At 42.8% G+C, this 27,445-nt stretch overlaps 1 protein-coding gene across 1 annotated transcript; it reads left to right on the top strand.

Annotated features, from left to right (window-relative positions):
* Positions 1-45: 45 nt before the first annotated feature.
* Positions 46-27,100, top strand: LOC124552339. The gene is made up of 4 exons (XM_047126609.1): positions 46-352; positions 9,195-9,354; positions 12,082-12,209; positions 27,002-27,100. Exons 1-4 carry the CDS (start codon positions 46-48, stop codon positions 27,061-27,063), a joined length of 657 nt encoding a protein of 218 aa, XP_046982565.1. The 3' UTR covers positions 27,064-27,100.
* The last annotated feature ends 345 nt before the right edge of the window (positions 27,101-27,445 follow it).

Genomic DNA, 27,445 nt, shown 5'->3' with positions numbered 1-27,445 from the left:
TTTTAGTTAATATTATGAGGAAAATAATAAATAAATTTCAGTGTGATGGAGAGCTACACAGCAGCTGATGATGTGATAGTCAGCAACTGGACAGTAGAGCTCCTGAGCGCAGAGCCTGGAGCCAACTGGACTACCGCCGTGCCGGATGCGATGGCGAGTAACCTGACCAGCTGGGTCGGTGACGTCACCACTGGGGCTGCTTCCCTGGAACTGCCTCCAGCACTGGAGGTGTGCGTCGCCACAGTGAACCCAGTGAGCTTCCAGAATACGCTCATCACGGGCGCGGGCTTTGCTGTCAGCTACATCGCCATCAGCCCCATTATCAAAGTCGTCAGCAAGAAGACCATCCTCGGTAAGTTTCACGCACCACTGAGGACTCCCCACTTACGGTCAGCTTTCGACCAAAGATTCTACCATGTGGTATGCAAGACGGCAAATGTACATTTCGTTGGTGTATCTCGTATTTCTTCTATTTGATAACTGCGTTCACTCCTGAATCTATATCTGTAATCTGCGAATCACTGTGAAGTGCATGGCAAAAGGTATATCTACCTATCTTATCCTCAATCTGACCTCAACATCTCTCTCATTAGAGAGGGATGTTGACTCAGTTTTTCGCACAAGCCAGTGATTAATTGAGGTAGACGAAATGGTAACAAAACACTGTCGTCACGGTCCTGATGTCAACTGACACCGTCTGTATAGTCTGGGTAGCGACTGGTTTTGGTTAATGAATGAACAGTGTAGCGCTACCTGAGACGCGGTGATCACTGGACTTAAGGAAAACGTGGAAGGGAGGACCCACCATTACAACTTTTTTCACATATCCTGTTTATTTAACAATATTCTATTTCTATCCGCGGCAGCGCTACGATCGCAGTTCCGAGCATGCGCGGCTGTTACTCTGACCCAAGGAGAAGACGTACGCCATTTTTCAGATCGCTGCTGCCTACGTGTGCTTTGTAGTGCTTCTTCATAATGTCAGCCGTAATTGAAAATGCCGCTGCGTGTGAAATCAGATCTAAATGCAAAGAAAGTTAAACCAAAGGGATTTCAACAGCAAATGTGCGAGGTTTACGGACAAAATGCTATGAGTGATTCAATGGTTAGAAGGTGGGTCAGACTATTCAGTGAAGGACGTGATCAAATGCACGATGAAGAACGAAGTGGACGCCCATCTGTGGTTACTGATGAACTGGTTCACACAATTGAACAGAAGGTTAAGCACAACCGTAAGTTTACACTTAGTGCCCTTGCTATGGAAGTTCCGCAAATCTCACGATCACTAATTCATGAAATTGTTACTGAAAAACTGAAATTTCGAAAACTTTGCTCACATTGGGTACCCAAAATTCTTACTGAACAACATAAAAACAATGGATGGGCAGTGCATTTTAGTTTTTGAAACGCTACAGGGAAGAAGGCGATGGTTTTCTTTCTCGGATAGTCATGGGAGATGAAACTTGGGTATCATACGACACCCCTGAAACAAAACAGCAATCATTGGAATGGAGGCACACTTCATCCAGAAAGAAAGTTAAGCCTAAGTAAATTTTGACATGTCGCAAAGCCATGTGCACCGTTTTTTGAGACAGAATGGGCAATTTGCTACTTGATTTCTTACCAGGAGACCAAACAATCAATGGACGTGGTTACTGCGAGACCATTAAGAAATTGCGCCGTGCAATACAGAACAAGCACCGAGGATTACTGTCAAAAGGTCTTTTTTTTTTCGCGATAATGCCCGACCTCACAGGTCGAATGTGACCAAACAACTCTTTTGGGAATTTCACTGGGACGCGTTTGATCATCCTCCATACAGCCCAGACCTCGTTCCTAGCGACTATCATCTCTTCTTAGACCTAAAATCTGTCCTTGGTATTTAACACATGACGAGCTGAAAGAACATGTTACCATATGGTTGATTACACAGGAGGCAACCTACTATGAAGAAGGCATACAAAAAATTGTGGCACGCCATGACAAGTGCCTACAAAATTTCGGAAGCTATGTAGAAAAGTGTATAATGTTGTCACATTACGAAAACAATGCCACAACTGCAGCTCATCAGAGTAGGGAGAGGACTGAAAAGTGTGTGTCCCCCAACAATTGGCATATCTGTCGACCAATGAAAATCAAAAAGCACTCCGTCTTCAGGCCACGAGTGACCTACCGGGACCATCCGACCGCCATGTCATCCTCAGTGGAGGATGCGGATAGGAAGGGCGTAGGGCCAGCTCACCGCTCTCCCGGTCGTTATGATGGTATTCTTGACCGAAGCCGCTACTATTCGGTCGAGTAGCTCCTCAATTGGCATCACCAGGCTGAGTGCACCCCGAAAAATGGCAACAGCGGATGGCGGCTGGATGGTCATCCATACAAGTGCCGGCCACGCCCAACAGCGCTTAACTTCGGTGATCTCACAGGAACCGGTGTATCCACCGCGGCAAGGCCGTTGCCCCAGCAATGAAAATCGCCTTAGTAATTTTTTCTGTTCTGAAAAGTTCTTACACACATTATGAAATGTTGCTCCATTCCTGTGTGCAGCCTTAACAAATGGTGTCATGAGTACCAACTTAATGTGCAGTGGCAGGAGAACTATTTTGTTCAGATTCACTAGAGCTTCATTGGCAACATTTTTTGACCCTGTCCCCAGATCTGTCTGTGAAGGCCATTCCCTTGTGTGTAGTGGTCTTCTTTTGCACGACTGTCCCACTTACACAGGCAGCAGTAATACTTATTGTTGGTGTAACCTCCTTGCAAACCCAACAGCATCACAATGACTTTGGAATCTCCACACACCACCCATTCATGCTTATTATAATTAACACTGCTTACAGTGGATTTCAACATAGTATAACTTTCTTTAGATAAGGAGCCATCTATAATGAGTCTCCACTTGTCTGGTTTGTATGTAATGTTCGGGTCTTCCAACCAACTGTCAGTGTCACTACAGAATGTAATGTCGCCTTCAGTATCAAACTGACACTCAACCTTGCCATGTCAGTGAGGAGATTCCACTTCTCTAGTCGTGAAGGCAAGAGGTCAGCTTTGAACGACGTAAATCCCTAACCAGAGCAGAGCTTTGAGTTCGCACTGTGTGATTCTGCGTGGTTCTCCAGGTGAGAATGTTGGCGTAAAAGTAGGGCCAGTGTGCAGATGACAGCACTGTTTCGGCTGTATGTGCCGACTCAGCTCCATCGCAACCACTATTTGAATGTGGTACATGTGGGGGAACATGAACTGGCAATCCTTCGCTATGAGCCACAGGGCGAATGACAGATGGGATGTCAAGGTGCAGGGAATGGCAATTGAATCTCAATGTAGACAAGTGTAATGTGCTGCAAATACGTAGAAAGAAATAAAGATTCTTTATCATTTAGCTACAATATAGCAGATCAGCAGTTGGAAGCAGTTAAATCCATAAATTATCTGGAAGTAGGCATTACGAGTGATTTAAAATGGAATGACCATATAAAATCAATCGACAGCAGAGCAGATGCCAGACTGAGATTCATTGGAAGACTCCTAAGGAAATGCAGTCCGAAATCAAAGGAAGTAGGTTACAGTACACTTGTTCGCCCACTGCTTGAATGCTGCTCACCAGTGTGGGATCCGTACCAGACAGGGTTGACAGAAGAGATACAGAAGATCTAACAGAGAGCAGCGCGCTTCGTTACAGGATCATTTAGTAGTCGCGAAAACGTTATGGAGATGATAGATAAACTCCAGTGGAAGACTCTGCAAGAGAGACGCTCAGAAGCTCGGTACGGGCTTTTGTTGAAGCTTCGAGAACATACAATCACCGAGGAGTCAAGCAGTATATTGCTCCCTCCTACGTATATCTCGCGAATAGACCATGAGGATAAAATTAGAGAGTGATTAGAGCCCAACCGTCAGGTGACTTGCGGAGTATGGATGTAGATGTAGATGTAAACGTCAGTACAGACATTTGGATTTAGGTTATGTTTTGTTGATATGCCTGCCATCATTGGCGATGATGTGGCGCACGCTAACTGCGAAATTCTGCTTGGCCCGTTGAAGTGTCATAACATCGAAGTTGTCGATGACCTGCTGAATAGCTGTTCTCAGCTAAGCAACAGATTTGGGTTGTTGCTGTACACCTTGTCTTTAATATAGCCCCACAAAAAGTAGTCGCATGTGTTCAGCTCCAGAGAATATGGTGGCCAATCGAGTCTCATGCCAGTGGCCTCTGGGTACCCCAAAGCCAGAATGCGATCCCCAAAATGCTGCTCCAGGACATCGAACACTCCCCTGCTTCGATGGGGTCGAGCTCTGTCTTGCACGAACCACATCTTGTCGAAATCAGAGTCACTTTGGATAATGGGGATGAAACCATCTTCCAAAACCTTCACCGGCCGTTCGGTAGTCACCACGTCTTCAAGGAATCTCGCACCGAGTACTCCGTGACTGGACATTGAACACCAGACAGTCACCCGTTGAGGGCGAAGAGAATTCTCGATCGCAGAATGCGGATTTTCAGTCCCCTAAATGCGTCAACTTTCCTTATTGACAAACCCATCCAATTGATAGTGAGCTTCGTCGCTAAGCGAAACCAAATTTGTGCGTAGTAATTCCCATCATACCCCGTGACCAACTGTGCAGTTTGAACGTTCTAAGGCAAACCGTTCAAAAGTTATGACGATTTTCATATGGTTCAATAATTGTAACTCTGTAGGTACCTGGCCTACAACTTCTTATAGAGGCTAGGTTAAGGAAAGACAAACCAACGTTTATAGCATTTGCAGACTTAGAGTAAGCTTTTGGCAATGTTGATTGGAATATTCTCTTCCAAATTCTGAACGTGGCAGGGGTGAAAGATAGGGAGTGGAGGCTATTTACAATTTGTACGGAAACCAGATGGCAGATATAAAAGTCGAGGGGCAGAAAAGGGAAGAAATGGTTGAGAAGGGTGTGAGACAGGGTTGTAGCTATCCCTGATGTTACTCAATTTGTGTGTTAAGCAAGCAGTAAAGGAAACAAAAGAGTAATTTGGAGTAGGAAATAAAGTCCAGATAGAATAAATAAAAACTTTGAGGTTTGCTGACGACATTGTAATTCAGTCGGAGACAGCAAAGGACTTGGAAGAGCAGTTGAATGGAATGGACAGGGTCTTGAAAGAGAATATAAGATGAACATCAACAAAATCAAAACAAGGATATTGGAATGTAGTCGAATTAAATCAGGTCATGCTGAGGGAATTAGATTAGGAAATGAGACACTTAAAATAGTAAGTGCGTTTCTCTATTTGGGCAGCAAAATAACTGATGATGATCGATGTAGAGAGGATATAAAATGTAGACTGGCGATAGAAAGAAAAGCGTTTCTGCAGAAGACATCGAGTACAGATATAAGTGTCAGGAAGTCCTTTCTGAAAGTATTTGTGTGGAGTGTAGCCACATATGCAAGTGAAACACGGACGATAAACTGTTTAGACAAGAAGAGAATAGAAGCTTTTGAAATGTGGTGCTACAGAAGAATGCTGAGGATTAGCTGGCTGGATCACATAACTAGTGAGGAGGTATAAAATAGAATTGGGAAAAAGAGGAATTTGTGGCTCAACTTGACTACAAGAAGGGATCGGTTGGCAGGACACATTCTGAGGTATCAAGGGATCACTAGTTAAGTGTTGGAGGGTGGAGGGAAATTTGGGTGTTAAAAATCATAGAGGGAGACCAAGAGATGAATACAGTAAGCAGATTCAGAAAGACGTAGATTGCGGTAGTTACTCGGAGATAAAGAGACTAGCAGAGGATAGAGTAGTGAGGAGAACTGCAAACCAGACTTTAGACTGAAGACCACAACGACAGGAAAATCATCAAACAAGCATTGACCAAAGAACACGAGACAGAAGCCAATAGGCAGTTTGTCAACTGATGTGTCAGTTTAGCTGCAGACTGAATATACAAACACATTAAGTAAAATAAACCTCACCTCTGAGTTTGCAATGCCATGTGCATTGTTTCATGGAGAGCAACAATACGGTTCTTCAGGAGGCTACCAGAGTGGAAATCCCTCATGACGTCTTTATTTCTTAATATTTTTACACCAAATTTTGTTCACCTTCAAAGTATTCTCCAACCAAAATGCACTTCTTCAAACGATGCTTCGATTACTCAGAACAGTTTTTAAATTCACTTATTGGGATGTTCGTTATGTCTTCCAACGATTTTTGTTTTACCTCCTCCGCAGTGGCAAAATGCTTTTGTTTCGTGTTCCTTTTGAATCTGAAGAACAAAAAAAAAATCAGAGGGCTATATCCGGTAAGCAGGGGGGGGGGGGGGGGGGTGGACAATCGGTGTCATGCTGTTTTTGGTCAAAAACAGCTGTACGGAGGGGGCGTCGTGGGCCAACGTTTTATCATGATGGAAGAACCAGTCGCCTGTGCGCCAAAGATCTATCCTTCTCTTCCAGATACTCGCCCTTAACCTTTTCAAAATCTCCAAGTAGAGCTCCTGGTTGACAGACCCAGGAGAATGAAGTCCACTTGCACAACACCTCTGCAATCGAAGAAACAAATGAGCAACCTCTTGATGATTGACTTCAATTGGCGAGCTTCTTTGGGACGAGAAGAGTCACTTGTCTTCCAGTGGCTTCGAAAAAAAAAAATTCAGGGTCTTCTTTGAGCTGATAGTGAAGCTCAAAACGTGCCTGAAGTCGATGCTCGCTTTGTTCGTCTGCGAGAAGGTGAGGGACAAATTTGGCTGCAACACTTCTCATGTGCAAATCTTCAGACAAAATCCTTTGAGTTGAACTCCATGATAACCTAGACATCTCACAAAGTTGAGTAATGGTTCGGCAACGGTATTCACGAACGAGGGGATTCATTTTGACGACTTTTTGGTCACTTCTTGACACTGACTGGCGTCCTGAACGGGGTGGTTTACAACTGACATTTGTCCATTTTTAAAATTTGAAAACCGCTCTTAGACTCTGGTTTTACTTAGGGCAGCATCCTCTCAAGCAGTCTTAAGCATTACAATAGTTTCCAAGGCCGATTTCCCCAAAAGGAAACAAAATTTCACAGCCACGTGTTGCTCTCGACAATCTGCCATCACGTTTTTGCCGAAATGGAGAAAGTTGCTTTACTAAAAATCTCTCACGGGCGAACCAATGCAGGCTCAGTGACGCAGCTGCGCACACTGACTCACGTGCCGCGACCTTCGACCATAGATACTAATAGACTGGGCAAGCAGTGCAGCGGCTATACGTCTGGCGTGGCTGCAACATCGAATCACGTGACTGTTGGCAGAACGTCGGCGGGAGTTCAAGGCAGCATTCTGATTCATGATTTCACTTCCAGTATTGCTCAGTGGATTTCCTCCTAACTTCATCACATTAAATGAAGCTTATGTAAACACAGCTAGAAGTGATAAATTATTGCGTAACCACTGTACAAATTTAGTTTTACAGCCATTACTTCACAATGAACTTTGTTAACTGCTGATACACTTTCGATGTTCGGCAATATATTCGCCACGAATATTTCAGTGTTACCAATTATAAGATGCATTCTCTACTCACAATACACGTTATGCACTGCATAAAATGTAAATATTACGTGTGTGTCTTTTAGTGCCTTGGTTGTAGAAAGTGTTATAGACTTCATAAATCGGCATAAACAACAAAACCTGTAACGTAAACACACGTGTTCACATCGAATGGAACGAACTCAACTGTGTCGTTCACCCACAAAACGTAAAGCAGTTTCATTTGAAAGCTCTTTTTTGGTTTAAACAGTTTGTTTCGTAGATGTATCAAATAAGATATCTACAAAATCAGTACCTACTTACATGAATACTTGTTCCACAGATCATGAATACGGTACTTCACAATGATGTGTCAGTTTAATGAAAGGTAGACCTATCATTACATGACAATTCTTCCAATCACTTATTTATACCTAAAAAATCGTCTACTGAGTAGGAGCTGTCATTCACAGATTCTTTTAGTTTGATTTTAAATGCTGGTTGGCTATCTGTCAGGCTTTTAATGCTTTTTGGTAAATGACCACAGATTTTTGTAGCAGCATATTATTTATCCCATAAATTACAGCTTATTATCTGGAAACTAACATAGGCCATACAATTACCTTTTTGCAAATGGTATTCAGTATTTGTTTCTGATATTTGTATGTTTTGTAACTGGGAAGTACAAAATAAAACTAAACCCTGATGAGAAATCAAACCCCTAACTTGTTTTTGCAAATTGTTCTCTAAAATAATACCAGCGTAATTCACCCCTTTTTGTACCAAAGTCAGATTTAATCCAGGATAGAAAAATCGTCCTTTCTTCTCATGTAGTAGCAATGCACATTGCCATTGCTTTTGGAGTGGGAATGGTTATTGGTAATAAATCTCTCTCTCTCTCTCTCTCTCTCTCTCTCTCTCTCTCTCTCACACACACACACACACACACACACACACACACACACACACACACTATATATATATATATATCTTCTTCAAAGTGCTTCGAACAGATGCGTGTGTGCGCAGTAGGCTTGAAATCTTTTCGTTTCACTGCCTGTATCCACATCTGCCTGCGCCCTTCATCCTTTGGAAACCTATACGAAAGAGAAAAAGCAGCTTTGTAGCTTACCATTTCAAGAAATATATACGATTGCAATGTGCGCCTGGAAACACACACAGCACTTGAAACCGCCAATTTACGTAACTGTGGCGTTCTGGGTAAGGATATGATACACACAATAGTTTATCAGTATTCAAGAAATACCGCTAAATTATACTAATAATACTTACACGTGAAATATAATGTTACTTCCCTTCACAAAACGCTCGGTACAACCATAAGCACAACAGGATACCACCATTGTTTTGCCAATAGTCACGTGGTATAGCAGTAGAGATGTTAGTGCCACGAAATATACGTCATGACCAGTCTACCAATATCTATGGTCGAAGGCCGTGACAGTAACGGACACCTGGTCGAACAATGGGTTCCCCCTCTCTTACTCTCCACCGCAGCCCAATTCCCGTTACTTTTGCCTCCCCCCCCCCGACCCCCCCCCCCCCCCCCCCCCCCCCGTGCCATCGTATTGTGGGACCACTATTATTTCATTCTTTGGAAGCTGCACAGTGATGTACAGATTTGGGTGTAGACCCACTCCGACCATTCCCCAGAACTACTGACGGGTGCCGCTGCCGTTACAGCGGTGTGCCTGACGGTGTCCGGGGCGTGCGGCGTGGCCGTACTCTGGGCGCAGTCCGACCTGGAGGTGCTGCTGCTGCCGATGGCCTTCATCGTGCTCTCCGGGATGTGCGTGTCCGTCGTCAACGTCGTCGTCGTCGATACCGTCCCCACCTATCTCAGGTAAGCCACCACAGCTCTTGCCAGCACTTCCAAATGTGGTGCACAGATTTCATTTTCTTTTCGAGTGCATACGAGCGACACGAACAGGGTCAGTCCAACAAGCACGGAGGAACTGTTTTGTGTACGTTTACAAGTTTCCGTACGGTGATCACCAGCTGAAAAATAAGAGTTAAAGGCAGTCCTAAGCAAAGGAGAGAAGGCTGAAACGTGGAAGGAATTAATCGTAAATATTGTCAAGTCCTTTACACTGAAGCGCCAGAGTAACTGGTATTGGCATGCGTATTGAAATACAGAGTTATGTAAAAAGGCAGAATACAGCGCTGCGGTCAGCAACGCCTAAATAAGGCAACAAGTGTCTGGCACAGTTGTTAGATCGGTCATTGCTGCTACAAAGGCAGGTTATCCAGATTTAAGGGAGTTTGGACGCAGTGTTATAGTCGGCGCAACGAGCGATGGGACACAGCATATCCGAGATAGCGATGAAGTGGGGATTTTCCCGTACGACCATTTCACGCATGTACCGTGAATATCAGCAAACCGATAAAACATCAAATCTGCGACATCGCTGTGGCCGACAGTCCATTGGTAGGTTTCTGAAGGTGTGTAATATAAGGTGTCTACGCACAGTTGATGTAATTCACGTAAATAATGGGCTACCAATTTGCGTACATGGTGATGGCTACCAATAGCCACCCAGAAGGATTTACATTGGGTGAATTTGCTCGCCGAGACATCAATGTGCGTTCACTATAATGCTCCTCAGACCACTGTAGCACGATTCTGTATCTGAAACATGGACAGTTATACTGCTGAAAGATGACATCCCCTTCAGAGAAGACATCAAGCATGAGGGGATGCAGGTATGCACAGTTGTCAGCATGTCTTTGATTACTACCACAAGTCCCTTGCAAGTGCAGAAAATGTCCCCAATAGCACAATACTGCTCCCACCCGCCTGCATCCATGCATGTTTCGAACCACCGTTCGCCTTGATGACGGAGTTTATGGATGCGACGACAGACTTTTGTAGCAAAAATATGTAATTCATGCGAAAATCCAACACGTTTCCATTGATTTATGGACGAATCCCGATGTTCTTGTGCCCACTGCAGTCATAATTGATGATCTCGTTGAGTCAGCATGTGAACATGTAAGGGTGGTCTCCTGCGCAGGTCCGTGTTCAACAATGTACGACGAAAAGTGTGCTCTGAAACACTTGTGCATCCACCAGCATTGTGCTCTTTCCACAGAGACGCTACAGATCGCCATCTACCCTACTTTACAGAGCAGACAATTCTCCAAACATCACATTCTGTGAAGAGTCAGGGGCGTCCAACTATTTAGCGTCTAGTGGTAGTTTCAGTGTTGTTCTACGTCTTTCTATAGATGCTCATGACACCAGCACATGAACGTTCGACCACCTTCTCTGTTGTCGAGACACTCATTCACGAGCTATGCACAATAATAACCCACCCTTTCTCAAAGCCACTGAGCTCAATTTATTTATCCATTTGCAGCCCATACCTTCGCTAGGCTGATGCCTATCCATGTCTGCTTTGCTTAAGTACATTCGTTACTGAGTCATGTACTCAGAATGCCACCATGTGGCATCCAACGTCATGGTGGACAGTGGTCATAATGTTTTGACTGACTGGTGTATTTTCGGTACCACTAAGCCTGCCACCACTAGCCACACCAATGCAAGAGGCATGTATGGGTAGAGCACCACTGGTATTCCAATGCATGTGTAATCATTTTGATACAAAATTGAAATTTTGGGGAATTTGGATACTTACTCGTATGTGTCCTGTATGATGGGGCTGGCACCGGCATACTGCGCCAAACCTAAATGTTATCGTTTAAAACTACAGTATGTCAAAGGTCTGCAAATCGGACAAACTGATCGTATTGCAAATTCAAGCTGAGCCTATGCAGGCAATAAAGGCACATACACTTTCTCCTATCGAATCGATAGCAAGGTAAGTTAATACTAGAGACCAGCTGTTCTAGTTTACAGACTTGACTTTAATATAAGGCCTCTCTATTCGGCAAGTGGGACGTAGGTTGGTCAGAGTGGCGCACGGTAAGGTTTTTATGCCAGCTCAGAAGCCCCCCCCCCCCAAATTCTATAAGTCCCTCCAGATCCTTGAGCGTCATGCACTCCACCTCGCCTTCCATATACGCCTCCCGTCCCCCACACGGATCTTTTATGATCTCATTCCTTTCCCCCATCTGCTCCTCTTCCTCGAACATATCCGCATCCTCTACACCTCCCGCTGCCTTGATCCCCCTCACCCCCTGGTTTCTCCTCTCCAAACCCTGCCCCCTGCCACATCTTCACTGTTTTATCCCCCCTACCCTCCATCTCTACACCCTACATCTCCTTTCCCAAGGTGGCTTCCATCAATCCCCCCTCCCGGATGATGCCCTCTCCCCCTCCATTTATCCTTCCTATCAACTCTGATCCTCACCCCTCTCCTTTCCTCTGTCCTTTCCCTGGGCTCCCTCTTCCTCCCCCCCTTCCATCCTGTGTTTTCTCCCCACCTACCCTCTCCCTATCTCCTTTCTCCCCCCCCCCCCCCCCCGAGTCCTTTTGTACTCCCTTCTTCTGCCTTCCCCTGCATAAACACCCCTCTCTCTACTGATTATCGCGTATCACCGAGTGAACATGTTTTACCTCTCAATTAGCAAAATTATAGAGCTGTTGGTGTGCATTTTCTTATTGCAGAGCCATGGCGGTGTGCCTGTCGCTGTGTTTCGGCCGCCTGGGCACCTTTATCACGTCCCTCATGCTGGGTGCCCTCATAGACTCCAACTGCGTCCTCGCCATCGCCATCCTTGGAGGATACGTCGTTGGTATGTAGACGTTAGTTGAGTATTTGGATGTCCTTTGGACCATAAAAGTGTCCTCTCACTATGACAGAGAATGAGTTAGTTTCACAATTATATATAGTACATGTTCTCAGAAGAAAATAACGCAACATGTTTACCAAAGTGTTTATTTATATTTTCACGTACAGTATGACCATTAACAAAATCGACAAACTTTATTCAAATGGCTGTGAGCAGTATGGGACTTAACATCTGAGGTCATCAGTCCCCTAGACTCAGCACTACTTAAACCTAACTAACCTAAGGACATCACACACATCCATACCCGAGGCGGATTCGAACTTGCGACCGTAGCAGCAGTGCGGTTCCAGACTGAAGTAAATTGTGTTCAAAAATATTTTCTTAAAGAATTTACTGTATTTACTAGCGATTCATCAAGAACATTAACACAATTAATCACGCTAGGGGAGCGTGGAAGTAGTTGCCAGGAAGTAACTGATTGAAAATGAAATTACCTTTAACAAATGTGAATTTTATTCCTAAAAGCTTTTTCAAAAACAGATTTAAAATTGTAAGCGGAAAAGCAACCTCGAAATATCAGCTTACAATTTTATTTAGAGGCAGAAAGAACAATATTAAGAGTAGGAGCCTTCGGGCTGAGAAGCTTGCCGCTCCCTCTCAACACGGCCGTAATCACGACCGCTCACAACAACCTCTGTGGTGCAAATCTGCAGCACACCAGATTACTTTAAACAAAAAAATTTTAACAACTCACACAAACACCTAAACTAGGCACCCCGTAAGAGGGATAGAAATGGTACAACACTCAAATTATTTGCCACCGAAAGTGCAATTTGTTTTTTTATTGTTTTTTTCATTTTTTATTTGAAGGACTCTTACGGTGGAAGCAAACTTACATAAAATGTACAACATGCTCTACATTACACATATACCACCTCGCAAGATGATAGGCAAGATAAAAACATATTTCAAGAATTCGGCCTTTAAGCAATAAATTCGTTAACACCGAATCCGACCTGACAGAGGCAGCTTTTAAGGTACGGCAGACCGACAGTGGGGTGGGGTTCAAAATGGTTCAAATGGCTCTGAGCACTATGGGACTTAACTTCTGAGGTCATCAGTCCCCTAGAACTTAGAACTACTTAAACCTAACTAACCTAAGGACATCACACACATCCATGCCCGAGGCAGGATTCGAACATGCGACCGTAGCTGTCGCGCGGTTCCTGACTGTAGCGCCTAGAACCGCTCGGCCACCCCGGCCGGCAGTGGGGTGGGGAGGGGGGGTTTAAAGCAAGTAGTATTTAACAAGTAAATGAAACAACATATCTCCAATCACTTAACTTCTAATAAACTACGATTTCTGGCGAAGACATGGCGCAGCAGCCCCAACGCTCTCCCGAACCGTCCACTTCCAGCCGCTTCAACGGACGCAGGAAGGCGCGCCGATCTCCCGTCTCACGGCGTCGCAGCTCGCACCGGCCAGCCCGATGTCGTGGTTTCGCTCCTGTTGCTCTCGTGCGAACAGCGAAGCCACTACCCCTTTCTATACGGCGCTGCCCACTGGACTCACGTGGGGACCTCACATGCGCCGACGCTCAAGACGGACACGTCATCTCGTGTCTCAGTGCGCGACCGATCAACTGACCGATCCAACCGCCAATGACCATTGCCTGAGCAACTCGAGCAGACTGACGGCCTAACACATACTAGCACTCCGGACGAAAAACAGACACTGACTGCCGCACAAATGCGAACGAGAGACAGACCAGCAACCGGTGACGAGTAACTGACCCAGACACTCTCCGCCTGACCAACCGACTAGACTCGCCGAGACTGACAGACTACACTGGCTGACCAACTGCCTCCGACTGACTGACCCCCTTCCGAGCTTTTTTTTTTTCCTTTATTGAGTTTCGATCCCCCCTAAAGGGGGCGGGCTGGCAGCAGCTTATTACGCCGCTCTTCAGCCTACAGAATTTGTTTTAAAAAGATGAAAATAATAAAAAGTAATAACAGTTGGCGATAAAATCGGTGACTTAAAGGTAAAATGGCAGAAAATTCTGGAGCTTAAAACATAAAACACAGGGTTGATGATGCTAATAAAATACACAGGAAGCAGAAAAATAATAGACAGACAATTAAAAAACACTGCGACAGTCTGGGTTCTGTTCGCAAGAGATATAAAATGCACACCCAGCGACAGCATGATTTCTGTTCGCAACACTGTGGAAAGACGCACAACACTGAACACTCGCTTAAACACTGCAGTAAAAAGTTGGCACAAATATGACATACCACACCCGAGAGCAAGTGGGGGGAAACTGGTCAGATGACGGGAAAAAAAGGGTGGGAAGGAGAGGAAAAGTGAAGGGGGAGGAGGGAAAGGAGCCAATGGAAGATGATGATCCATAAGAGGGGTGAGGGGTGCTGAGCAGACGTGCCAGGGAGTGGGGAACGCAGAGGAGGGGAGTACAAAAGGACTCGGGGGGGGGGGGGGGGAGAAAAGAGATAGGGAGAGGGTAGGTGGGGAGAAAACACAGGATGGAAGGGGGGAGGAAGAGGGAGCCCAGGGAAAGGATGGAGGAAAGGAGGGGGGTGAGGATCTGAGTTGATAGGAGGGATAAATGGAAGGAGAGAGGGCACCATCCGGGAGGGGGAGTTGATGGAACCCACCTTGGGAAAGGACATGTAGGGTGTAGAGATGGAGGGTAGGGGGGATACAACAGTGAAGACGTGGCAGGGGGCAGGGATGGGAGAGGAGAGGAGCAACCAGGGGGTTAGGAGGATCAAGGCGGCGGGAGGTGTAGAGGATGCGGATACGTTCGAGGAAGAGGAGCAGATGGGGGAAAGGAATGAGATCATAGAGGATCCGCGAGGGGGACAGGAGGCGTATAAGGAAGGCGAGGCGGAGTGCATTACACTCAAGGATCTGGAGGAACTTATAGAATTTGGGGGGGATGGGGCCCTTCCGAGCTCATAGCGCCCCTTAAATGCACGTGAACAGGCAACCTTTCCCCTTTCACACCAGAGGGAGACACCAAAGCTGCGATTGCCACAGCGGCGCCACCGCCAGAAACGGAGGGTGACTGCTTTACACTATGCACTGCAGCGCGCTCTTCAAAACAGCAATTTTTACCACGGCCACAACGGCCGGCTAATCGACGAACCGCTGGGACGAATTCCTGGCTGGAAATGGAGGAAAAATGGTCATGCGAACATCTGTCTGGAAATGCGTCATTGCCACGGTAGATGGTGCTGACGAATGGAAGTTCCTCTGACCGTGTGCCATGTGTTCCTTGTGTGTTGCAGATTGTGTGATTGGCAGAGCGTACTGTAAGCAGCAGACTGGTCCAGTATCCATGTCAGAAACAAGCCGAGATGGTGTTTGTGTATGGCCCAGCGGGTGGAAACGGTCGAGATGCAGCACAATTGTATCAAAACAAGTACTCTCAAAGACATCAACCACATCGGACAACATTTCAAGCCCTTTTTGGACACTTGTGTGATCATGAGTCCTTTCAGATGGACGAACATGCAGGGAGGCAGTGGACTGTGTGTACAACAGTTTTGGAGGACCAGATTGTACAGGATATTGAGATGAGCCCCAGTACACTCTGCTGGCAAGTGGCCTGCCAACATGGTTTAAGTCAAAGTACGATTATGTGTATCCTGCATGACAACCACTACTATCCCTATCACATGCAATGAGTGCAAGGTTTATCAGCAGCCGATTTCATTCTACAGAAGGGTTTTTGTCGATAGTTTTTTCGCCAGGCGATCACAATAGTTGGATTTCTGTCATCAATCCTCTTTACCGTCGAAGTAACCTCTACCAGAACTGTCATCATCAATCTGCATAATCGTCATCTGTGGACTACAGACAATCCTAGGAGAATGGTGAGACATCTTATGAGCATCGGTTCAGCTACAATGTGTGGGCAGGGATTCTTGGCGACCACATACTTGGACCAGTTATTATTCCACAATGCCTTGGTGGAGGAATGTACCTGGAGTTGCTGCAGAATACTCTGTCTGGGCTGCTAGAGAATGTGCCTTTGGCAATAGGACAGTTTACGTGGTTTCTGCATGGTGGAGATCCACTCACGTCTGCATTATCACTCGCAAGCACGTCAACAACATCTTCCCCAGACACAGGATAGGACACAGAAACCCTGTAGTTTGGCCAGCCAGATCACCGGTTCTAAACCCTCTGGATTTTTACCTCTGGAGGCATCTGGAAAGTGCTGTGTATGCTGAACTAGTTCCTGGTGTGCAGACCCTTCAGCTGCACGTTCGTGACATGTGTCATACTAGAGATTGGAACATGTGAAAAAGTGCAGCATCCATGAATGAATGTGTGAACATGTTCATTGCATCCCGTGGAGCTCACTATGAACATCTCTTGTGACAAGGATGCGACACAGCTCTGTACTGTGTACCAGGATGGTCTGTTGTCATTGCATGCTCACCATCCTTTTCCAGACACATGTTCATAGGATCTATTTTCCTCCACTCATAGTCAGGAACCCGTTCCGGCAGTTCATCAGTTTTATTAATGTTGACCCTGTGTACACATACAGTGATTTACACTTAACTATGTTCAATGTACCATCTCTCCCTGTCTTAAACACACAGAAACATACACATACACACACACACACACACACACACACACACAAAAAAAACATCATACTACTTCACGTTCATAAATCCTTCACTGGAGTGCAGGTAGTTGTAAAGCAGATGCAATTTGAGTTTGTATCCCCAAAATTCTTTACATCATTGGTAGATGGCCAAAGATTTTTATGGCTGAATACCTCACTCCTTTCTGAGCCACTTTAAGGCTAAATGAGGCATAGTATTAATCATTTCTGCTTCAAGTATTATATTTATGAACAGTACTGTTGTTTCCTGATTACAATTCAACATTAAAGCAAACTTTATAAAGCAGTTTATGTACTGCAAGACTGTTGTCAGTACATCTGACTGTTTAAAGACCTTTTATAAGAGGTTCATGTGAACCTTACACACTGTCTTTAACAATTCTGTTAAATTCAATTCAACCTAATTTTGAATTTAAGGTGTTGTCACAGGAATGTAACTCAATAGACTCACTTCACTGTAATTGGAACTCTCATAATTGGGCATAACACTCATGTGTTGGAACACAGTGTCCATCTACTAAGTACTCAACATGTTTGTTTTCAGCTTTGAATATAGTGACAAAACCAAGAGAAAATCATTCCCACTGAACTAAATTATACTGACTGGCACAGATCATACTCCAAATATGACTGTACGAAGAGTGTCCTTACAAAGACTGCTTGTGTGGTCTCTGCCAAGCCATATTAAATACCTTCACAATTATCATATGTACTTTTTACATTACTGAAAAGATTATATTGACAAAATTACAAATAAAAATTAAAGTTTTGCAAAAAATTATGCATATAATGAATTACAGTAAATTATTAAGTTTTTATTGTTATAATCTGAGTTTGATGTATGTCACAATTTCGTGAGAAATTATATTTTGAAGCACTCATTAACAGTACTTTTAAGCAACATTACAGCTTACTTACACTGAGATGACAAAAATGATGGGGTAGTGATATGCACATATCCAGATGGTGGTACTATTGCTTACACAAGGTATAAAAGGGTTGTGCATTGGCGGAGCTGTCATTTGTACTCAGCTGATTCATGTGAAAAGGTTTCTGACAAGATTATGGCCACAAGAATGGAATTAACAGAACATGGAACGTTCGTTGTAGCTAGATGCCTGGGACATTCCATTTTTGGAAATTGCTAGGATATTCAGTATTATGAGATCCACAAAGTCGAGAGTGTGCCGAGAATACCAAATTTCAGGCATTATCTCTCACCATAGTCAATGCAGCAGCGCTTGCGTAGAGTTGTGAGTGCTAAAAGACAGTCACCACTGCATGATATAACTGCAGATGCCGAAGTGGGATGAATGACGAACATATCTGTTAGGGCAGTGCTGCAAAGTTTGGTTTTAATGGGCTGTGGCAGTAGGTGACTGACTCAAGTGCCTTTCCTAAAGCATGACATTGCCTGCAATGCTTCTCTTGCGCTCCTGACGATATCACTTGAACCCTAGATGACCGGAAATCTGTGGGCTGGTCAGATGAGTCCCGAATTCAGTTGGTAAGAGTTGATGGTAGAGTTCTAGTGTGATGCAGACCCCACAAAGCCATGGACCCAAGCTGTCCACAAGGCACTGTGCAGTCTGGTGGTGGGTCCATAATGGTGTGGGCTGTGTTTACATGGAATGGACTAAGTCCTCTGGTTCGACTGGATTGATCATTGACTGGAAATTGCTATACTGAGTTACCTGGTGACCATTTTCAGCAGTTCATGGACTTCATGTTCCCGAGCAACAATGGAATTTTTATGGATGACAATGTGTCGTGTCACAAGACCTGGCACTATGCCAGGTAAAAGGAGGTCCAACACAATATTAGGAGGTATCCCATGACTTTTGTCACCTCAGTGTACTTTGTACATTTTATTACTATCATAATTCCATTGTATGTGAATGAACTATGTTCTGTTGCAAGCATTTCTTCTGGTATGAGAAAACGTTAATTGTAGATTTTAGCACTATTAACATGTTGGCGATTTGGATAACAAAATTAAATAATTGTATAAAAGTTGCACAAGTGAGAAACAGAAGTTGAATTAAAATCCACACAACAGTAAAAATATGAATACTTAAATCAGTCAGTGCACACAACATACACATAGAATATATGGTTATGGTATTGAATATGTTATTTGACATGGTGTCAGTAGGTACAGTAAATATTACCCTCCTCTGCTACATTCCATGTCCTCATTAAATTCTTTTATCTAAGAAACAGATTTTTTTCTAAATTACAAGTTACCACAAAATATAGTGCCATATGACAGTAGTGGATGAAAATAGGAGAACTAAGTCTATGTACTTACATTTTGATCTCCAAAATCTGATATCAACTATAGTGCAAAAGTTGCAGAGCTTGCACATTTAAGATGATCTGTAACATTCGACTTCCAGTTGACATTATTAGCAATGCAAGCACCTAAGATCTTAGAGTACTCTGTTTCATTTAATGACTTACATTTCTCACAATGTGGTAAGGCCCTGTGCAGTATTGAACTGCATGTATTGTGTTTTATCTAAGTTCAGTGGCAGTCCATTTGTAGTGGACCAGTCATTAATTTTCAAAGGAATATTATTTACATATTTGTGTGTTGAAATTACTCATTTAGGCTTGGTTATAACACTTGCATTGTCAGCAAAGCAGACACTGTAAGGACTTCACAAAACTATTTTAGCATCATTTGAGACATCCATGCTAGAGAGTTGTGTGTGTGTTAGGGAGTGGGCAGGGGGGGGGGGGGGGGGGAAGTTTTACTTGTAAATGACGACCGTTGGTTAGTTGTTTGCATTCAGGCCCTGTCTAATACATCTACATCGATACTCTGCAAATCACACGTAAGTGGCTGACATAGGAGTCATTGAAGCTACTTAGCAATAATTCTCTATTATTACATTCTCAAACAGTGTGCAGAAAAAACAAATACCTATGTCTTTCCGGTGTGAGCTCTGATTTTCCTTATTTTATTGTGATGATTGTTTCTTCCAATGTATGCTGGTATCAATGAAATATTTTCACATTTGGAGAAGAAAGTTGGTGACTGAAATTCTGTGAGAAGATCCTGCCACAACAAGACACATCTTTGTTTTAATGATGTCCACCCCAAACCCTGCATCATATCAGTGACACCCTCTTCTGTATTTTGTGATAATACAAAACGAGCTGCTTTTCTTTTAACTTTCTCAGTGTACTTCATTATCTGCTAAAGTGAGTGGGGTGGTGCAGTGGTTAGCACACTGGACTCAAACTTGGGAGGATGATGGTTCAAACCTGTGTCCGGCCATCCTGATTTAGATTTTCTGTGGTTTCCGTAAATCACCTCAGGTAAATACTGGGGTGGTGCCTTTGAAAGAGCATGCCCGACTTCCTTCCCTAATCCGAAGGGACTGATGACCTCTTTTTTTTTTGCCCCCCCCCCCCCCCCGCCCCCCTCTAAAACAACCAACGAACCTGTCTGGTAAGGATCCAAGCCCGCGCATCAGTATTCCAAAAGAGGATGGACAAGTATAGTGTAGGCCCTCTCTATAGTGGATCTGTTATATTTTCTAAGTGTTCTGCCAGTAAAACGTATTCTTCGGTTTGCCTCTCACACAACATTTTCTGTGTGTCCTTTCCAATTAAGTTATTTGTAACTGTAATGCCCAGGTATTTAGCTGAATTTATGGGCTTTAGATTTGATTGATTTATCATGTAACTGTAGCTTAATGGATTCCTTCTAGCACTCATGTGGATACCTCACACTTTTCATTATTTAGCATCAACTGCCAATTTCCAGGCCAAACAAATATCATATCTTAATCATTTTGCATTTGGTTTTGATTTTCTGATTACTTTACAAGACAATAAATGTCAACATCCTCTGCAAACAGCCCAAGACAGCTGCTCAGATTGTCTCCTTAATCATTTATGTTGATAAACAACAACAGAGGGCCTATAACACTATCTTGGGGAACTCCAGAAATCGCTTCTGTTTTACTCGATGACTTTCTGTCAGTTACTGTGAACTGTGACCTCTCTGATAGTAAATCATGAATCCAATTGGATAACTGAGATGATATTCCATAAGCACCACTTTGATTACAAGCCACTTGTGAGGTACAGTTTCAAAAGCCTTCTGGAAATGCATACCTTGTCGATAGCACTCAACACTTTGTGTGAGTAAAGAGCTATTTCTCTTTCACGAGAATGGCATTTTCTAAGCCCGTGTTGATTATTTGTTAATAGACTGTTCTCTTTGAGGTAATCCATAATCTGCATGTATGCGGATACTCTGCAAATCGTACTTAAGTGTCTGGCAGTGTTCAAACACAAAGTATGTTCCAAAATCATGCTGCATATTGACATTAAATTATATGGGCCTGTAATGTAATGGATTACTCATTCTGCCTTTCCTGAATATTAGTGTGACCTGCGCACCTTTCCAGTCTTTGAGTACGGATCTTTCGCCGGACGAGTGTTTGTATGTGACTGTTAAGTAACCCATCCATTGCAGCATCTGGAAATGCTGCCAACAAGAAATGCAACGAACAATAACGTACAAAATGAGATCAAAAAATAAAAAAAGTTCTCAGGGCATTAGGCTACCAAACCACTGGTCTGTGTTTGATTCTTGATCATGGCATTTATTTTCATTCGATATTTTTTTGGTGTGTCTGATAATATTCTGATAATGAGAATACCTTTCTTTCCCTTTCTTTAAATAAAACATCAGCAGGTGTCATTAATAATCTAATAAGTGTCCGCCCCCTGTAGCTGAGTGGTCAGCGTGACAGAATGTCAATCTTAAGGGCTCGGGTTAGATTCCCAGCTGGGTCAGAGATTATCTCTGCTCAGGGGCTGGGTGTTGTGTTGTGCTAACCACCATCATTTCATCTCCATCGACGTGCAAGTTGCCAAAGTGGCATCAAATCGAAAGACTTGCACCCGGCAGACGGTCTACCAGACAGGAGGCCCTAATCACATAACATCAAATAAGTTATTTTCATCACGCTACATGTTGCACTGTGATAGGACTTTTGTAGCTAATGATGCTCAACTGACCTAACTGTGAAAATGATACCACAGAAATGTACCTCTCTTTGTCAACTGTGAGACGTTCATTTTTCAATAGGTAAAGAATTTCATTGCACAGCTTCAAAGTTAAGTGATATCACAGCAAAGCAGAGAATTATCAGACAGAGTGGATGCTATCTAAATTCATGCATTGGTGTGTAACCAGTTGTAGACATGTACCTTTCAAGAAATCCTTCTATACGCATGGTACACATTCAAACTGATCATTAATAGATCTGACTCTAACAGTGTGAAACATACGTTTTTCCATGAAAATTGTATCATAAAGCATGTCAATGCAGCGAGATTTGGTCTGTGTGTTGTGCATGGTGTGAGAAACATATTTCTATGATAAGGTTCACCCCACTGATTGTGAGAACATTCACAATGAGACAGTTAGTGAGGATTAAGCAATCAGTCAATACATTACATATACTTGCTTGATTATTAAATGTATATCCCAATGTTTTACTTAAAAAAAATTGCAGAGAAAAGTCGTCCGATTATCAGGTACACTGGGGGAAAAAAGGAAAAGAAAAAAGAAAGGGAAAGCACCCATGAATCAAATACAGACCAGCAGTCTGGTAGTACAACACCTGTAGATTAGTTCCATAATTAGTAGACATCTCATTTTGTAGCAAACAAACTAAAGTTTGACTGATGTAGTGCATCAGTACCCCATTTCACCACCAGGGGTGCGAGCATAGTGCACTGTCAAAATGGCTACCTTTGCTGGTGCATATTTTGGGTATCTGGATATGCTTGAAAACTTTTTAATTCCATAGATCGATGAAGATGAATGAGATGGTATGGTTTACTATTAGCAAGATGATGAACCATCTCATTTTCTTGGGAAAATTTGAAGTTTTCTCAGTAATCGCTCCCAGATTGCTGGATTACCCGTGGAGAGCCAATTGCATGGCCACCTTGCTCCTCAGACTTGACACCACTGGACTTCTTTCACTCAGGTTTAATTAAAGACCATGAGTATGTTCCTCCCTTGCCAAACAATTTAGGCAACCTGAAAAATCGAATCTATGCTGCTGCTGCACAAGTTACACCCAGCTTGCTGCAATGAATGTGGGAATAAATTGATTACCAATGGGATTTTTGCCGCATCACAAATGGTAGTCACATCGATCCAAAATGACGCTTGACATTTTCATGTGAAGCTTGGGTTGTTTGCTAGAAAATGACACATTTACCAATTCTGTCAGTTATCTCAGTAAATTTCTATATGATTCTAGAGCTGTAAAGTCCTTGTTGGGTCACCTTGTATATTAATACAATATGTTTGTTAATAGATAATCCTTCCATGCTATGCACTGAAAATAGAATTTTCCATGATAGACTTTGACTTTGATTTTCTTCAAAAACACATGTACGTTTATTTTCGATGTAGAACACCCTTGCAAAACGTGGCCAAAATCAGTGACACACATGTCAGACCCTCCCCTTGTGACATTATTATTGAATCAAGGGTTCACGGTTGCAGCTTTTAAAGATTAACTGCAATCAGTAAATCTGTTGTCCCGAATAGAATTTTTGGTTGAAAGAAAAAAAGATTGTAACATACTCTATTTTCATTTGTGCAGATCTTTTATTTGTTATTGATTGCAAATGCTGCAGTGAATAGCTTTTTGTTATAACTAATGAAAGCAATCAACATAAATTAGCTGCCCAAGTAGCAAAACTTTGACATGGAAGGAGCAACAGAGGAAGTGAAAGGAAATTTTGGAAGAGCAATAAGAAAACGCAGGGAAAAGATACCAGTGCTGATGATCATAAATGGCATACCCAATGTGGATGAATGTATGGAACATTTAACAGATGTGCATAAAGGAACTGACAAAATGCTAAGTGTAGAACATAGCCTCATAAGAAACAAAGCAAAGACGAATGAGGCGAAGAGAGGTTGAAAGCAGAGCAGTGACTCATTTAAAATCGTGACTGTGAGCAACACAGTAGTGGAAGGAGTGAAAGAATTTTCCTGCACACGGTACATGATCACACATAGTGGTTTGAAGCAAGAAAGATGTCAGATGTAGATTAGCACACGTCACATATAGAAATGAGGAAGAATTGTCTGAAAATGTTCACCTGCTGCACAGTGTTGTGTGGACCATCGGAAATCCGGAGGAGAAGAAACCAGAAGCATTTGAAAGATAGGCCATTGAAGAATGTTAAAAATTAAATGGTCAGACTAAATATAAAAAGAAAAATAAGAACGGAAGGGCATGTTAACTGGACATCTGCTTCAGCATCCAGCAATAGTTGACATGCCACTGGAAGGAACAGTAGAGGAGAAAACAGTTGGGGTGGATGGATAGTAGAATATTTAGTACAGAAACAAGACGATGTTAGGTGTAGTAGTTACAAAGATGTTCAAAAATTTGCTGGGATGGGATTAAAACAGTTAATAGACAAAGAAATTGAGAAAGAAAAACATGGCTCTAACCGGGTATCTCTGGGTACTTTTGTTATTTATGCTCCCCTCTAGGGACACTGGCTGGCAATGGCATGTTGCCACTCTTTCACACTTTGACTAAAATAATCCAAAAATAAATAAAAATTATTGAAATTAACAAAAGCTACTACCTTCATTTGATGAGACATTTGTTTTGATTGAATTTGTTGGCCTTTAGGTTACACCATAGAGCCAGTATATACTCTCATACTTAAAAAAGATATACAGGTATTTACATAAAATTAGTATTAGAATGCACTGAACTCTCACTAATCTTGCCCTCAATGATTAGGCCTCTAAGTAATATGGCCCCCTTCTGGCATCTAGTCATTCAAGTAGAAGTGACTTGCACAACAATGAATTACTGTGCACAACAGTGTTTGTTAGTTTATTACCATATTAAACAATGCTACACTGTTTGATATGGTGGCTTTCTTTATAGTTCAGAAGCATTGCTTCTATAAGGAAACATGTTACATTAGATCTCAAACAAAGCTCAAAACTTTAGATAAGTTAAATCAAGGTTCTTCACAGAAAGTCATGGTTGCAGAGTACAGTGTTGGATGAGCAGCTATTTATGACATCAGAAAGAAAGTTGATGCTATTTGACAGCATGTAACCCAAATGGAGAGCGAGTTGTGAAAACAGAAGGTAATGCAAAACTGTGAGAATAATGAACTGGCTGTAGTTGTTTAAAGATGGTTCATACAACAATGCATTAAAGCAATTCTTGATAATAAAGAAAAAGCAGTTGGATTTAACAAACAACTTGGTGGCAGTGTCTTGTCTGCAGCAAGTGAGGTTTGCTTGCTGAACTATAAAAAACGAAACAGCATGCAACAACTGACTGTCACTGTGGAAAGTTGGTCAGCTATTGAAAAAGATACAAAAGCGTATCTAAAGAAGCTACAGAAGATATCAGAGGAACAATATTCACCTGCTAATGCCTTGTACAATGCCGATGAAATGGCCATCTCCTACAAATTGCTTCCTTCAAAGCAATGTAGTTTGTACACCCAAAAGAAACAGCATGTAACATTAATGACACGTTGTAATGCAAATGGGAGTTATAAAGATTGGAAGCCTGAACATCCACATTGTTTTCAACACATAGACAGAAATAGATTACCAGTACAAAATTGAGCTCTGAAGGAAGCATGAAAGAACAGAGAAATATTTTCTCATTGATTCCACAAAACATTTGTAGCTGCTATGAGAAAAGAGCTGAAGAAGAAAAAAAGGTTCTTCTGAAAGCTATCCTTCCAACTGACAATCCGCCCAGTGATCCTCCTGGTGTAACTCTAAGGTCGAATGGTACATAAGCAGTGCTTCTTCCACCCAACATGACAGCCCTAATTCAGGCCATGGAATTTTGAAATCAATGAACTATCATAATCGGCATGTACTTCTTGTCTCCTTGCTGAACAAATACGAAAATGAATTCACTGAGTCTACGTCGAAGGTGTGGGAAGAAGTCGACTTACATGACAATATTTTCCAAACATCAGAAGCATAGGATAACGTGGACAATGCCACCATAATGAAGAGTGGGAGAAAAGTGCAGCCAGCCATTGATGCTAATCTGGATCCAGCACTGAGCAACAGCAACAAGTCAGTTAATTCGGAATTGTTGGCTACTGATACTTTGTATATTGACATCTTCTGCAAGTCCCAGCAGGTATGGAAATTGATACAGTGGCTGAACAAGGAAAACTGTGAAACAGATTGAACATTAACATCGGCTTACACACACTCAACACTAAGGTTATCACCGAGACATTAATGGATGAACAAATAATTAAAAGGTATGCTGGAAAGTAACGATGAAAGAGATCAAGAAGAGGGCATATACAGCATGACAATTTCTCGTAGTGCTGTTGCTGAAACCACAGACAGCTTCCTGGAGACGTAATGCAACAACCAGATACATGAAGTACCAATTTAACGCTTGTAAACCAGTTGCATGATAAAGCACACCACTGTTGGGGTACCATCATTCTAACAACTAAATATTTGGGAAATCTTTCATAGTGGACAATAGTGCTGTATATGTGCCCACTCAAGAACCAATATTCCTATGAAAATGAATGTTTCTTTGGTTTTAGTAAAGCACAGTCTCTATGTACTCAAACTAAATTTCACACACTTTCAATAACCCAGCACTTACCCAGTCTGGCACCCATATGTGCAGGGAATGGTTCGACTAGTGAGACACACTCGCTCTCTCTCTCTCTCTCTCTCTCTCTCTCTCTCTCTCTCTCTCACTCACTCACTCACTCACTCACACACACACACACACACACACACACACACACACACACACACACACACACACACACACACTGACACAAATTGTGCTTTGCAGAAGGCACAAGAATGGCGAAGGTGTTGCATGACTCCAGGCACAGACCACTGCAGTTGTGTGGTTTGTCACCCATTCCCAGCAGATATATAGAATATATCCTACTTTGCCTTTCATGTATGACAACCTCGGCAATGTGACCAAACTGAATGACAGTTTGTGCATCTTGTATTACAATGTTTGCCACTCGACTGCACTATGCTGCTTCATGAACTAATGGAAGGTCCTTCCTCCTCGTTTGCAGCATGCGGCCTTGCATCGACGTTGCTGCCATCAGAAGCGAAGTTGAAGGAGCTACGTGGCTGAGGGTGTCCACACCGGCATCGGCTGTTCTTTCTCCAGAAGTTCTGTTGTACACTTCTTGCAATCTTGTGAACTCAAATGCTATATTAAAATTATACATATTATTTTTGTTACATCCTCATTGTTTTAATCAAGTGAAAATCCCTTTCTCTTTCATTTACATATATTTCTTCTTATTAGTTTGGTGCATAAGTTCATAGTGTTTTTGTTTTGCATGTTGGAATTCCAGTTGTTGTGAGTTTATTTATCAATTCTCATTTTTTATTTGTTGTTCACTGTTGCTGTTTCAGTTTACACATTCCCATTCTGTCATTTGGAGGTAGTGGAGGTGTGCATGCTAGAGAATGGAGTGCCAAGTGGAGAAATCGGAACATTTCTGACATTT

Source organism: Schistocerca americana, chromosome 10 (assembly GCF_021461395.2).
Source record: "Schistocerca americana isolate TAMUIC-IGC-003095 chromosome 10, iqSchAmer2.1, whole genome shotgun sequence".
In the NCBI taxonomy this organism is placed as follows: domain Eukaryota; kingdom Metazoa; phylum Arthropoda; class Insecta; order Orthoptera; family Acrididae; genus Schistocerca; species Schistocerca americana.
This window is presented reverse-complemented; position numbering and strand designations above follow the sequence as displayed.

Coding starts and splice junctions, on each gene's coding strand:
- LOC124552339 (XM_047126609.1), top strand. CDS start 46: ATGGAGAGCTACACAGCAGCTGATGATGTGATAGTCAGCAACTGGACA. Junction 353..9,194: donor CAGCAAGAAGACCATCCTCG/GTAAGTTTCACG, acceptor CTGCCGTTACAG/CGGTGTGCCTGACGGTGTCC. Junction 9,355..12,081: donor ACCGTCCCCACCTATCTCAG/GTAAGCCACCAC, acceptor TTCTTATTGCAG/AGCCATGGCGGTGTGCCTGT.